We start from the raw sequence: 15,990 nt of genomic DNA on the forward strand, positions 1-15,990 counted from the left end.
CACAGTATACAGTAAACCATCCATTGACAATATGCTTATTTGAAAATTAATACATGAAATATTGTGTATGTGTAGGATTTTTTTGTCATTAACCCATAGGCAACGGCTGGTGCAAAAGTACCCACAAATGTTTGTTGATATACTCGAAATGTTAATTTAAACAGCAAAATTCATAAAAACAATAATAATAAAACAAAAGTATTGTTAACTACTACATGGGAGGTGGGCGTGGTTATTGACAGATTTCGCCAAAATTTAATACTAACCTAAATTATACCAAAGGCAACTTCGGCACCGACTTTCGTTAAAATATCTTAATTTTGTTCGAGTTAGCGTGTTTACATACAGACACGGCTGAACCAATTCTTCTCGTCATCTCAAATCGATGGGACCATTTTCCAAAGTCAGTCCTTATTCATTCAATTATTCACTCAAAGCTGTGTTCCGAATGCGGTATGACTTATACAGGAATTACATCCGGTCACAATCGCTAACGCTTCACTCCTCATTTCCCGGAATTTTGCATTTTTCTCATTATTTTATTTTATGTGACTTGAAAATATTTTTCACTATAAGAAAATATTAAATTTGATTTCATTTGGGTTAACGAAAACGACGAACCATCCAATACATTCAAACAAATTGTCAAATAAGCATATTTACATTTTTTGTTTTGCCTATCTGGATTACTGTATACTGTGGGTTTGGCTACTTCGGTGTTGTGTCAAATGGAAAAACTGCGCCTCTGCCGGATTGGTGACAACTAAGCCTATGTCGATTTGCCACAGAAAAATATGGTTATTTATAAACCTAATCCGCTATATAACTCAAAAACATTAAATTTTGAGTTGTGCCGTTATTGCAGAGGACCACCGATTTGTTATATGCAAATATATCAAGACAAAAAAATTCCTCAAAATAAAAATCCTCAAAAAATACTCAAGCGCACCCGAAATTCCTCACGTTTTGAGGAATTACTCACAAAGTGGCAGCACTGGCGGTATCGCAAAAATGGAGAGTGAAATTTTTAAAACTGAAAACGGCTCATGAGTGAGAAGGAAGATATAGGTAGTACAGGGAAGGGGAAAAAAGAAATAAAGCGACGCATGACGGGTACGAGTACCAACATATGTATATATGTATGTTTGAATGCACGTATGTATGTATACATATATATATGTATGTATGAACGAACTAATTGCGCTGCCGCTACCAAGCAATATACATATGTATAAATGATGCAAGCGCAAGATCTATACATAGAAGGTCGCGCAATGCGCGAAATAAAAATTGCCTCTCTTTGCGCATATCGTCCCAGGGCGATTTTTGCTTTCACGTTTTCATGCCGAAAACGCCACAAAACTTAATTTTTTCACAGCGGCCAATTTTTGCGAAATTTTCATTTAAACTCGCTATACCTCAGACGTTTATGTTTCGATTGATTTGAAATTTTTACACTATAAACTAAATCGAAATGGCGTATATTTTAACATTTTTATAAAAATTAAGGAGGTGGTTTTCACAAATGCAAACGTTGTGTTATGAAGTTTAAAATTTTAGTTTTTTTTTTTAATGCAGCATTAAAGATAAATATATATGAACATTTTTGGGAAAGTTTCAGGTTTAGACAACAAGTAGTTCTAAAGTTATAACAATATTATCAAGACACCCACGAGCGGGCGCTCCTCAGTGGTTCGGATCGCAAATCTAGCTGGACGAAACTATTTAAACAAATACTCGTTGATGGATCTTTACACCACTTCTTACCTAGGGGATTTTTGGGTCGCTGATTACGAATCTGAAGTCACTTATCAAAAATTCAAAATGGCGGATCCAATATGGCGGACGAAAATTAAAAAAAATCGGTAGATTTCTATGAAACTGGGTATCTGGGGCTTTTCTGGGTCGCTGATTACATATCTAAAGTCATTTACCAAAAATTCAAAATGGCGGATCCAATATAGCGGACGAAAAGTAAAAAAAAAATCGGTAGATTTCTATGTAACTGGATATCTGGGGGTTTTCTGGGTTGCTGATTACGAATCTAAAGTCATTTACTTAATTTACTTCGGAACGAACATTTTCATCAGATATATCTTTCAATTTACTAATCACATAATCACGGACAACTTGTTGTCTTTTAGAAGTTTCAGCAACACTTCTCCAAATGTCAAACAACTCACTTCTTAAGATTTTCTTTACCATGACTAAAATTTAAGATCACAGCAAGAAACACAAATAAATTTCAGAAAAAAATTTATAACAGCGCTTAAAGATTTGCATTCCTGTTGTATAATTTTTTAATTTCAGAAAGCAGAAAATTCGCGAGTTACTATTGTTTTTAAACTCTTATATAACCAAAGTTTTTATTACTCCAAGTATTTTTCTTTTTTAACACACAACCCTTTCAGCTTTTAAAATAGAGTTCTCAAATAGGCGGCGTTGTCTTACCTTTTTTTGTTTGTTTTCATATGTTAATGCTTTAATAAATGCAATTTCTATTTGAATGTATTGTCAGGAATGTATTCCAAGTACCATTAAGTATTTTAAAAACAAAAAAATTTGGACTTTCGTCCAGCTAGATCTGCTATCCGAACCACTGTGCGCTCGCCTCTAGATGACAAATATTTTTACTGGGCACTTGTACAAGTAATTTTGGAAGTAACATTAAGTGAAATGTTGAAATTCATAAATTTATCAGTGTAATATAACTTATTAAAGCTCTACGTACCTACATACTATGTATGCATATGAGGCAATTCGCGTCAGATGTCCCATGCGCGCTGAGCGGTGCAAAACAAGCTTGTTTTCGAATAGCTGAAAAGCAGACAGAAAATAGGAAAAATAGTTGAAAAACCATGATTTATATAGATTTTTGTACGGGCTATCCGATGGTGTTATGCGTTTTCCAAAGTTTTCCCATTTTCACGGTGAAAATTCGCAACGAAATTTTATTTGTAATTTTTCTCAATTATGGTAATTTTTAATATTGTTTTAAGTCATCTCAATCGAAAGATCAGGTCTTTTTACATATAAATCATTAATAAAAAAGGGAATTTTTTGATTTTTCCGAGCTATAAAGCGTTTTATAGCGGGCTATACCAGTCGCCACTCTCCATCGCGTCACGTCGACTCCGTTCGTTTGAACGAAATAAAACATCATACAGTGATAGGGAATTTATACAAAAACATTACTTAAACACGCTATATCTCAGACGTTTGTGTATCGATCGATTTCAAATTTTCACACAATAAACTAAAAACTATTCCAAAGAATTTAAAATAAAAAAGAAAAGAAAAGAAATTCCGGTTTTTAGAACTTTTTTTGAAAAAATAAATGGGGTTGTCTTATGCTAATTGAAAATGTGTGTTATAAAGTTTCAAATCTAATTTCTTTTTTAATGCAGCATTATAGACAAATATCTGAGACAGTTGTTGGGAAACTTTCAGATTTAAATACCAGGTCGTTCAAAAGTTATAACAATATGAAGGTGATGCGTACGTGTTAGATATATCGAGTTTAAGTGAAAAAGTGAAAGTCGGCTCGGTTCTAATGATGGCACGATTAATCGAATAACCGATTATAATCCGTTATTTTCATTCGGTTAACGATTTAATTGTATCGAAATTTTCCTTTCGATTAATCGAGCGATTAACCGATTAATTTTCAAAATAATCGAAAAGAAACCATCAAAAATTTACTACTACACAATAATGTATAAATCAAAACAAGTTGGGATGTTTTTTACATTCTCGTATTCTGCAAATTTGCTAAACGATATTTTTGCCAAAAACCGCAACACAAGCTTAAGCTAAGCAGCTATTAAAAAATCACAACGCAGGTATACAAATACATATTTTCATTTTATTTTCCGAGTTCGGTGTAGCGCATTTTCTTCTTTTTTATATGAATACTTCAGTCTTGGTATTTGTTATACAAAAATGTAATGGGCTACAAAACTGCATACTGAAAATCTTTCTAAGAAGAAGCTAGAATTTTTTGTTGATTTTTTTTTAGTACATATTGCACAAAGTTTGATATATTTACACGTTTTTTTGCTAAAGATTAATAAATAACTAAAATTAAATAACAAAACAAAAATCTTGTCGTGCGCTATAATTTTAACACGGGATGTTAATCAGTTTTTATAACTTATAAATGGTTTTTACTAATTTTCGATTTTAATCGAAAATACCGATTAATCGGTTAATTTCTCACGATTAATTGCAATTATTAATCGCATGCTTTCGATTAATCAATTAACCGATTAATCGATTATTAAATTTTTTTTGCCATCACTACTCGGTTCGTTTGCAAAATAGTGATCGTTTTTAAAAAATAGTGAGTGAGAAAAACGTTTTGAAAACAAAAACTCAACAAATAAAAAAAACCTTAAAAAGCTCAGAAAAATCCAAAAGAAGAGACCTAAATGAGACATCTAATTAAAAGGCAACCTAACTGCGCTCGGTTGGGTATAACTAAATGCAAAAATCTGTGCGCATCACCTTCAACTTTTTTGACCTGATATTTAAGCCCTGTATGCAGCTCTCAAGAAAACGGTCAAGAAAAAATTGCCATTATTTCGCGTGTGTATCCAAGGAATTTTGACATTTTTGATNTAGATATAGCGCGTTTAAGTAATAATTTTGTAAAAATTTGCTACCACAGTATGATGTTTTAATTCATTCAAACGAACGGAGTCGACGGAGGGTGGCGACTGGTATAGCCCGCTATAAAACGCTTTATAACTCGGAAAAATCAAAAACGTCCCTTTTTTTGTTAAGGATTTATATGTAAAAAGACCTGATCTTTCGATTGAGATAACTTAAAACCATATTAAAAATGACCATAATTGAGAAAAATTACAAATAAAAATGACCATAATTGAGAAAAATTACAAATAAAATTTCGTTGCGAATTTTCACCGTGAAAATGGGAAAACTTTGGAAAACGCATAACACCATCGGATAGCCCGTACAAAAATCTATATAAATCATGGTTTTTGAATTATTTTTTCCATTTTCTGTCTGCTTTTCAGCTATTCGAAAACAAGCTTGTCTTGCACCGCTCAGCGCGCTTGGGACATTTGACGTGAATCGCCTCATATATGTATGTATGTATATAATTACACACATAGTTCGTACAGTGGTTGTTTTACAATATTCGCAATGTTTTTAAGTTTTCGTTAATTTTTCACGAAAATACTGTTCATATTTTAACAAAAACCATATAAATGAAATTTTCAAACTTTTTGCAAAACTTAAAAAAATTATACAAATTTTCATCAAAACTTTGAATGTCAGTTTTTAGAAAAAAATTAGTATGCAGAGTTGTAGCTCATTCAATCTCATTTAATAAATCGCAAGCTTGAAGTCGCTTTAAATTACCTTTGATTTTTTAGAATTTGATTCTCAAGGGTGTTACATATTTTCTTCCATGAGCAAAATGTAGGTTTGCATGGAAGAAAACGTTCAACACCATTGAGAAAAAAAATCTCAAAAATCAACACAATTTTTCTTTAAAAATTGTGAGTAAAAACTTTGAAATATAGATGAAAATTTGTAGAATTTTTAAAGTTTTGCAAAAAGTTTTAAATTTAATTCGTATGATTTTGTTAAAATATGAACTATATTTTCGTGAAAGGCTACCTAATAACACTATGTGACAGTCAAAATCGGGATGGAATGAAACTAACGGGAAATGTTATATCGGTCAAAAACAAGTTATACGTGGCCCGGCGTTTCGCTGGGTCACGTCTAGGAATCGAGATATATCGATTTGAAGTTAGTAACTATCATATAGGGGAAATTGTCACCTTTGGTGGTCTTTTTTTTGACATAACTCGAGAACCACTAGTCCGATTTTGCTCAAACAAATTAAAAAAAATTAAAAATTACAATTCATTTAATCTGTTGATATAACGTTTTTCTATATACTCAACAGTTTTGCCAGTAAAAATAAATGTATGAAGAAAAAAAAATTATTTTTGCCTAAAAATTAAAATTTTTTTTTTTAATTCATAAAAAATCCAAAACGGAAAAAAGTGTCACGTAAAGTCACATAACATATGAACAAAATGAGACATACATCATGAAAATCAATGTATGCGTTTCGCTTTTATTCAAAATTAAGTAAAGGTATGAATTTCAAAAATTTGCTCGAGATATGCTCAAAATTCCTTGGAAAAGACATTGATGACTTTTTTTGTGATTGTCAGAATTAAAAAATAAGTAATAAACAAAAGGTTATTTGATTTTTATGGTAGCGGTAACAAACTAAAACACGGTCATAAATGTGCGTGGACAATTAAAAGGAAAAAAGGAAAGTGCACTTTTTTAATTATTTGGGTTTTTTCCGTTGGCTACCTGCATGATTTTTTTACACAAATTGCACCCACATTTATGAGTGGTCATGTTTTAGAACGTTTCGAAAAATTTAAAACGCACACGAATCAGGTATATAGCCACCCTTAAAAGATGCGCCAATTCATAAGTACCTCTCAGTAAAATATTGAAACTTACGTGGTATTTATAGGTGTTCATTGATCGATTTTTGTCATTCAACAAGTGTCTCCGAACGCGTAAAGTACGATTTTTTTAAAGTGACGAAAAAGTAATAAAAGTATAAAACCGAAATGAGTGCAAATTGTCCAGAAAATATCAATTTATTTTGTTACGTCTGTGGCAAAAGAGCTTTTTCAACAAATACTGCATTACTCACTGAGCAAGTGGAGCGCGCTTTTAAACTTTATTTTGATTCCGAAATAATTCGCGGCGTTTCGTGGGTCCCAGACAAAATTTGTAAAACGTGCTACAATGGTCTTAACATGTGGATCCAAGGAAAACGCAGTTCACTTCGTTTTGGTGTACCAATGATTTGGACTGATCCAGGAGAGCACAATTCCGACAACTGTTACGCTTGCGCAAACAAAATATGTGGAGTAAATCGTAAAGGCCTTAAACGAAGAGTTTACATATCTGTTAAAAGTGCACAAATACCTCTACCGCATTCGGATGAAATACCAATTCCACCGCTTCCAAGTCCTGACAGAGAAACTTCTTTTTCTATTGAAACAATAGATCAATCGGATTTCACCTATAAACCAACACCAGAAGCCGGCCCATCGAACAAAATAATGAGATACCTTCACTTAATTGTGAATAAAAGCGAAACGCGTCCATCGATTTTCATGATCTATGTCTCATTTTGCTTAAAGGTTATGTGACTTTGCGTGAAAGTAATACGACTTGCCTTTTTTTCCGTTTTGGATTTTTTATGAATTTAAAAAATAAAAAAATTTAATATTTTAGGCAAAAAATATTTTTTTTCTTCATACATTTATTTTTACCGGCAAAACTGTTGATTATATAGAAAAACGTTATATGAACAGATTAAAGGAATTGTAATTTTTAATTTTTTTAAATTTGTTTGAGCAAAATCGGACTAGTAGTTCTCGAGTTATGTAAAAAAAAAGACCACCAAAGGTGACAAATTCCCCTATATGATAGTTACTAACTTCAAATCGATATATCTCGATTCCTAGATGTGACCCAGCGAAACGCCGGGACACGTATAACTTCTTTTTTACCGATATAACTTTCCCCGGTAGTTTGAACCCTTCCTGAACACTGACCCCTAACATTTGTCTCACAGTGTAATCATTATAAAAAAACATTGCGAATATTGTGAAACAATCACAAGCAGTTACATGAATATTTATTATGTATGTTGTAGGTATGTATGTATGTAAGTGTGTCTATTAAGTTTATTAATAGTTATATAACACTGATTTCAACATTTCACTTAATGTTACTTCCAAAATTACTTGTACAAGTGCCCAGTAAAAATATTTGTCATCTAGAGGCGAGCGCCCGCTCGTGGGTGTCACCATAATATTGTTATAACTTTAGAACTACTTGTTGTCTATACCTGAAATTTTCCCAAAAATGTCCGTATATATTTGTCTTTAATGCTGCATTAAAAAAAAAAAAAAAATTTTAAACTTCATAACACAAATTTTGCATTTGTAAAAACCACCCCCTTAATTTTTATAAAAATGTTAAAATAGCCGCCATTTTGTTTTAAACAAGTATTAAGAAGTGCAGTTAGACTCATCTTCTTTAGAATAGTATCTAGTTTATTGTGTACAATTTGCAAATTAAGCGATACATAAACGTCTGAGATTCGCTGTTGTTGTCGCCCAACTTTGCGAGAAAAGAATAACGGACCTGCGCATTGCGCAACCTCTTATATATAAACCTTGATGCAAGGGTGCTTCGCGTAACTACATCCCTTCGCACATATGTACATATGTTTGTATGGATATACCCTGTAGGACCTCGGAATAGACTTAGAGCACACCACAAACTACACTGCAAGTGATTGTAACTAGTCCAAAGTTTGGGCCAAGAGCATGTAAAATTCTATTTACATTTAACATTGAATGTCCTAGGCTCGGACCAATTGTCCGCTTCTGCATTACATTGTAACCAATTTTGGGGGAAAAAGAAAACAAAAATAAAACTTTCGCCAGCTGCGATTCGAACCGGGGTTCTCAGATTTTTGAAGCGGATACTCTCTCTACATGCCAACGCCGCACATGAAAATTCGTTGACTAAGTGCCTACATATCAGCAAATCGTTAATTATACCCATTGTCCGCTACTGCATGACATTGTAACCAATTATGCATTACATTCGGACCACTTTTAGTACAATTCACCTGTTTTACATTACATTGCTTTAAATTTTTGGACTATCTTTGGTCTAGTTGCAAAACTACTATACCTACGACTATATTTTTCGAGCCATTGGACCAATCTTTCCTTCAGGGTATTTATGATGGAAGCAAACGGGCTTCGTTGATGTACTGATGGGCATATGATTGTACTTATGGACAGCAATGTTTTCATGTACATATGTTTGAATGGTTGTATATATATTTGTAAGTATGTACATACCCTGTGGGGAAAATCTCTAGTTCTGAACTGGTGCGCCTGTAGTACGTTTAGACCCTGCACTGGTACGCGATAAATCTCTTTTGCATACAAACAACTGGCGAATTTAACATGGCGATGTCCTAGGAAGTGTCAATTGCATCCGCTGCATCCCTTTTTCGAGTTCGAGTTTTCAATCTTTTCTGTTCTTCCGTGTGCGATTTTGTATTATTTTCAAAGAAACGTTTTTTCTGTTTCAAATTAAATTTGTTTGAATGATTGTAAGAAATGTACGGTTACATACCTTTGGCTGTAGCTGACTTTGCAGAGGTGCTCGCTCTTATTGGCTAGATTCTAGACGGCTCCAAGATGTTAATATGTGAACACAAAGTTTTGTTTTGTATTACCAAACTATGAAATAGCATCTTCGAAGTGCAGAATGAAAGTGCATTTGAACGAAAAAGCCGCCGAATACATATCTATGTAAATTAAACAAGCTCCCGCTGCATCACTTTTTCTATAGTTTCGAACTAGTTCTAAATTCGACAGATAAGATCTAGTTCGTTCTGCGTCCCTTTTTCTATAATTCCAAACCAGTTCTAAATTCGTCACTTAAGAAATATAGATATAGATTTTAATGAAAAAAGAGAAATAAAATAGTTTTTTTAAGAGTCCCACATTTCGCTGATTTTGAACTGGTGGGGATCTACTTACTATCGGACTGGTTCGTTTTTGGCGATAAAGATCTTGTATGGAACTAGAAATTTTATGCACCAGTCCGCGGTTTCCCTGCAGGGAATGTTTGTGTATGTACATATGTTTGTGTACAAACGAAAAACAAATCTAATAAGCTGCTCGTTGATATAAATGCGAACTGTACTGATTGTCAAAAATTATGTGTTTGTACATTTGTTCATGTTTGTCATTGTGCGTGTAATTTTCTAGTGTAGTTTTGTGCTCTCGCTATCTGCTTGTATTAACTCGTCCTTCGTTGGTATACTCTGATGAACATATGTGAAGGTGATAGCAAGGCCCATGATGCCATAATACAAGGTGGTATCAGTTGTGACAGCTCGATTTGACACTGCCTTAGCTCAGTAGAATAAGAAGAAAAACGGGAAGAAATGAATACCCATTTGGGGGAAAAATATAAAACTTCATATTTTCTTCTAAACAAAATTTGCTTTTTTATAGTATATTCGCAACGAAATGAAATAAAATAAGATATAATACCTTTTTGAGAAAACAAAATGTGTATACTGAGAAAAAATAAAAAACATTCAACTATATTATTAGGCAAAGAATTGTTAAAGAAGTAACACTGTTTCACCTAAGGCAGTCAATATGGCGGAATTAGAGCGAAGAAGTTGCCAACGATGACACCTTGTATTAATGCATCATGGGCAAGGCCAACTTATATAAGGAGCAGTTGAAATTTTCGCCCGATGTTTCTTAAAGAAAGCCATAAACGTAGCGACCGTTGGTTCAACTTGGTGTTATTTTGTTCTAGATTGCACCGTTTGTGGGCCTGTTGAATGAATTTATGTCTTGGTTGTATGAAAGATCAAAAAAATTGGATTTTCTGGCAAGTTGTACAACTTATGGCTACATTAATGGCCATGTTGTACAAACTCATTTAATTTGCGTTTATTTTGTACACTAAATAACCGAAAATGGATAACTCAGCCGAAATAGGTACGTGCTTTCGTTGAATTTTATAAATGTAAGCCGAAACTATGAAATTGTAAAAATGAGATTTTACAAAGAGACTGCTCGCAAAATTGCAATGTTTGTGGGCAAAACGTCCAACTTGATTGCGGATTCATTTGAACCAACGTTTTCGGCTTGCATTATGTAAAAAGGATGTGTTTGTTGTAATTCATTCTGTCATTGACCTCCATTATGCGTACCTCAATTCATGAAATCATTTCATGCGTTTGAATAGAAACTGAATGAATGAACACCATTTCATGATTACAATTAACGCGAAATAGAGTTTATGCACTAAGTTTTACTCAGATCGATCAAATGATTTCGTGAATTGGACTACGCATCAGTGTTGCCACTGCCTTAGCCTTCAAAGTATCTTTAAAAAATCGAAAACTGTATCCAAATGAATCCATCGAAAACATTTTTACACACTACATCTATAGAAGAGAAACTCGGCCCTTTAACAAACCTATTAACACGTAGTCAGTATTTTCCCATACTTAGACACGGATTTGGGAAACAAAGGCCCGTAGGTATAGTCAAAATTAAGTCGACTCTAAAGTTAATTGCAGCTTTTTGACATAATTTTCAATGGGATACCTCTCTAAGAATGGGAAAATACTGACTACAACGACGAGCCAAAGTTTCCGCAAGTTCGATGTTTATTACTACGATTAGATTCCCACAAATAATACATGCAAAAAATGTTTCCTAGTCTATCAAAATAATACTAATTTAAACTAATTTTGACCTGTTAAATTTAGTTCAGTAAATTGTTATATCCTGCTGTTATTGTTACAAAGTTTTTCAATCAAATAGGTGAATTGGGAGCTATCTATGAAATTAAAAAACTTCTCAAAAACTTGTATTTGTCTGTAGACTCCGCCTTCAAGAAAAATTTCTATTTCCGGCTTGTTTCAATTGTCGCTTACCGACATATAACTGAAAATATAGAAGCTATAAGTTATTTTTAGTACAGTCAAGTTATTGTTGAAAATTAGTCATCGGCATGGTTGCCAATTTCCTTTGAATGATAAGAGAAGGGTTGCTCGGGATGTAAAAGTTGATTTTTCTGCATTACAGTTAACTACTACAGGTCGGAAAACTTTAAATTTGCAAACTACTTGGTATTATTAAATGCACGTTTAAGTAGCTAAAAAATTAATTTTTCAAAGTGAGAATAAGGGAAAATTTCTTGCTTGGAGGATGAGCAGCCCACTGTTAAAAATGTTATACTTAATAGCTCGTACATAAATAAAAAAAATTTCCTTCGACTTGCGAATACTTATGGGAAAAGGTATCCAAATTTACACTGAGGGAAAAAACGAAGTATCCCTAAAAATTTAAGTCGAAAATGTATCCAATTGGATACATATGTATCAAAACGGCAACACTGCTACGCATACATGTAATACTTATGCTTTTAATTTATAAGGTAATTTTATGTTATATGAATATATGAATTCGTGATAAGAATATATCAGCGGGCCCATGCGCAGTCTGCGCAGACAGAAATACACAGTAAACTCATCCCTATTTGTAGCCACAGATAGAATCAGACTGTTCTAATAGTTCGCGGAAATAATTATTCTTATAAACCCCTTATTTTTATTATACATATATTGAAAACATTAATTAGATTTACAGTACATCAGAACTTATACTTATTAGGTACATACATAAAAACACATTACAAACTGACTAATATATGAGTGTCATGACTTGAGGGAAACATGGTGTCATTTACTTTGAATACAATATGGAGGGAGAAAATATATTCAGAATTAACTTTTTGATTAAATGTTTCTTTAACAGAAACAATAATATATGAGAATCGTCTTACTCTAGTTTAAAACAAAATGGTCCTCTACCCGGAATATTGACAAAGTTCACCTGCACTGTAGCAAACGCAAGACCATTGTTAAATTTACGGATATTCTCCAAATAGTTTTTTGTGATGCCATCATTGCGCTCAATAAGTTCTTTCAGCTCATCGCGGACAGAAATTGGTGGTAAACAGATGTGGCAACAGATGGATGCAGTATTATCAGCGGCCTCGCCTGGATAAAGTTTAGCTGAGCAAAACTCACATATCTTCTCCATGCGTTCAGCACAACTTGATTCTATCTCATCGTCTTTAAGGAAGAGATGTGCACCGCAATACGTCTTTGGTAGCTTTTCTTGCCGCCTCCTTGCACTGACATCTTCACTTAATCGCTGAAAATATGATGGCACCAAAACACTACTAAATTGGGGAGTGAATTGTTGCCTTTGTTCGGCCCGTTGTTTCTGCCTTTGGTTCCGCATACATTCCCTAGCTCGTTGCAAATAGATCTGCCGTTGTTGCATATCTTGGGTTATTGGAAGGCAATTACGTTTTTTTGCGATCAGCTGACACTCCCATACACTTTTTTCGAGGCATTGTTATGCGTAATTATATTAAATCGAATCCTATAGTAGTAAAAATGGTCATTACGATCAACAAAATAACTTTTTGAAATTATAAGGTTATCGATTTTATGTAGACTTTATGAGATAAACGCAATATGTCAGTATATCTAATGGAAAAATTTTTCTGTAAATGAAATGTTGAATTGAAAATCACCAAAAATACCATAATACCAAACACCAATATGCTTACCATACCAATAATACTCGTAATAAATGTATTGCCTAGCAGTTCTCATAAAAGGAATATCCGAATATTTTTCCGACAGGGTAGCCAGAAACAATATGGGCTTCAAATAAGATTGTGATGCGAAATTTACAAAAAATACCATAATACCAATATACATATGAATCTACTTACCGTATCTACAATTTACGCGATAAACATATTTCTCAGCTTTTATCATAAGAGGAAAAAGTGCATATTTTTATTTTTAATATTTTTATTGAGCTTTGTACCACGATTGTTTATTAAGAAAAATTGAAAAAGCAACAAAGTCTTCGCGGTAGAAGTTATAGCAGCTATTTCGGAGATCACCACATCTCTTCATCAGACTTCTTTTTTCTAGACTTCAGCAGGGATCGAACCAGCGAATTCGTTGTTCAAAGTCAGAAGCGTTTACCACTGAGCTACATATGTACATCCCGTAAACTCTTGTTGCTAAATCATCTTCCTTATTCAACCAACTACTATCAAGTGCAGCTGATTTGCCGCTATTTAAACTCGACAGCGTGGTTGTTGTTGTCAATTCTATACATCCATTTGCTTATTTGCTTTTTTGTATAGTTTCAGGCAGGCTCTTCCTAAACTATGTATTTGTCAATGTTATTGTGGCTTATTAACATTTTTATTTTTAATATTTTTATTGAGCTTTGTACCACGATTGTTTATTAGGAAAAATTGAAAAAGCAACAAAGTCTAAGCGGTAGAAGTTATAGCAGCTATTTCGGAGATCAGCACATCTCTTCATCAGACTTCTTTTTTCTAGACTTCAGCAGGGATCGAATATTTTTAACTGACAGCGCAGCCCGCTACAATTCTTAATATTGAACTTCCTATTATTTGGATTACAGTTATGTTTAAGCTTGAAGTCACAATAGCGCAGTATTTTGAAGTTAAGTGTTATTATGGTGATGCCACAGATGGCGCGCTTTAACAGCTTCGTTCTTGTACGAATTGTGTGGTTTATATTGCAGAGTTGAATAAGAATTCGTGAATGATTTCATGAAATCATGAAAACTAAAAAAAGCGGCATAAATATGTAGCAGCTATCAATACTAATCAAAAGTTTTGAAAAAAACGTTATTTGTAACTTTTTATTTTTATAGTTAAATGTTTAAGTGTTTTTTGATATTATTTTAGACGTAATAATCTATTGGGGGAAAATAGTGTATTTAAAATTTTTTATAAAGAAATAATGTTTTCTTGATGTTGTATTAAGTAGTAGAGATGTATACCCGTATATAAATATATATGTATAAGAACTGAGGAATACAAAAAGCATTTTATGTTAAAGATTTAGATTTTGAATGCCATCTAAAGTGCACGATGACTCACACGTGAAAGATTTTGTTAGTTGTTATATAATTAGTAGTTATATAATTTCACCAGTAAAGCGCGGTTTCAAAATCGAATCCCAATACGATCACAATATGGTTTTCGGCTTTTATATTTGAATTTATGTAAGTATATTCACTATATTTAGAATGAAAAAATTTAATTTGATGTAAATTACTTGGAAAAAATTTTATTTATTTATTATTTCAATAGTAAATATTTTACTGTAAAAAATTAATAATAGATTACCTACTTTTTAACGGATAGGCCTTTTAAAAGATCGTAATTGTATAAAAAAAAATGTTGTGCTCACTTTACGAATTCGTACCTAATTCTGTAGACATTTTTGACCTCATAATTCATGAACAAAGGGAACCCCTATAGCGCGCCATCTACCGACTGAAATCGGCAATTAGTATTGTAAAAGTATTGAAGTGCTATTGTGACTGTAGGCTCGGTTTGGTTTTGTTTATTTGTTATTGACGTTTGGATTTTCTTCTTTTTGCTCATGAATAAATCACAATAAGCAATTTTCAGAGTTGTATTCGCGAATTCAATTTCGCTGAAAATTCATACGCAATTTCACGTGATATTTTTTTCTATGGTCAAATTGAGAATTGTATCGCGATTTCAGCTAAAATTGAGGATAATGACGAAATTGCGCAATTCAGGCATCGTGAAAATACCCTTTATGAATTTGATACCACAACTTTGATATTGTACCACATTTTCCAATTTTTGGCTATTCTACAATGTTTTTTTTTTCACTGACTACTGCAAATTATACTATATATATAAGATAACTATATAAGAAAATTGAGGTTATTGAAGCACAGTATTTTCCTAACGGTGATTTTTTCAATGTTGTTCTAAATTGTGTAACATTATTTTAAATTTTCCTTTTTTATTTATAAATTTACGGTCTTAATATTGAGCACTATGGTATTTAATTCCTTATTATTATTTTCTCTCTTATTGTCGCGTCCCATGATTCAATAATAAAAGGATAATTATGAGATAATTATTGGCAGCCGCGGTTTAACACTCTCTTACAAAACAAAAGGGTGCACTTACGAAGGACAGAGAAAGAGGAATAATGAAATCCCCTGGTGCGAAAATGGTCGTAGAAAAGTATGCAAAGTCGGCAATTAGTAGTGAATTTCCTTTTGCGAATTCTAATGTATTTGCAGGAAAATTGGTATTTCAAACGAAGTATTAAGAATTATACGTGAATTTTGTAATTTATTTCATTGGTTAATTGTGCTTTATTTGAATATAAAAATAAACATATTGCACAAAAAACGTATACTTCTATTTCACACGTACATAAGCTACTAT

General features: G+C 32.8%; 1 protein-coding gene and 1 long non-coding RNA gene across 3 annotated transcripts in view; both read right to left on the reverse strand.

The window, feature by feature from the left end:
- Positions 1-9,511, reverse strand: part of LOC108373503 (uncharacterized) — a 13,781-nt gene extending 4,270 nt beyond the window's left edge. The window contains exons 1-3 of one of the 2 annotated variants that reach the window (XR_001848966.1): positions 9,241-9,511; positions 8,961-9,187; positions 2,737-2,817 (exon numbers count right to left, since the gene is read on the reverse strand). This is a non-coding gene — a long non-coding RNA (uncharacterized LOC108373503). Of the gene's footprint in view, positions 1-2,736; positions 2,818-8,960; positions 9,188-9,240 lie in introns of those variants that run through there. The other variant, XR_001848965.1, reaches the window with a different exon arrangement.
- A 2,740-nt stretch (positions 9,512-12,251) lies between these two features.
- Positions 12,252-13,509, reverse strand: LOC108373502 (uncharacterized). Its single transcript, XM_017629397.1, has 2 exons — positions 13,456-13,509; positions 12,252-13,384 (listed from the first exon to the last, which is right to left on the reverse strand). Exon 2 carries the CDS (start codon positions 12,993-12,995, stop codon positions 12,486-12,488), a length of 510 nt encoding a protein of 169 aa, XP_017484886.1. The 5' UTR covers positions 12,996-13,384; positions 13,456-13,509; the 3' UTR covers positions 12,252-12,485.
- Between the last annotated feature and the right edge of the window lie 2,481 nt (positions 13,510-15,990).

Source organism: Rhagoletis zephyria, unplaced genomic scaffold, assembly GCF_001687245.7.
Source record: "Rhagoletis zephyria isolate East Lansing unplaced genomic scaffold, Rhagoletis_zephyria_1.1 Rzeph_scaffold_06755, whole genome shotgun sequence".
Taxonomy (NCBI): Eukaryota; Metazoa; Arthropoda; class Insecta; order Diptera; family Tephritidae; genus Rhagoletis; species Rhagoletis zephyria.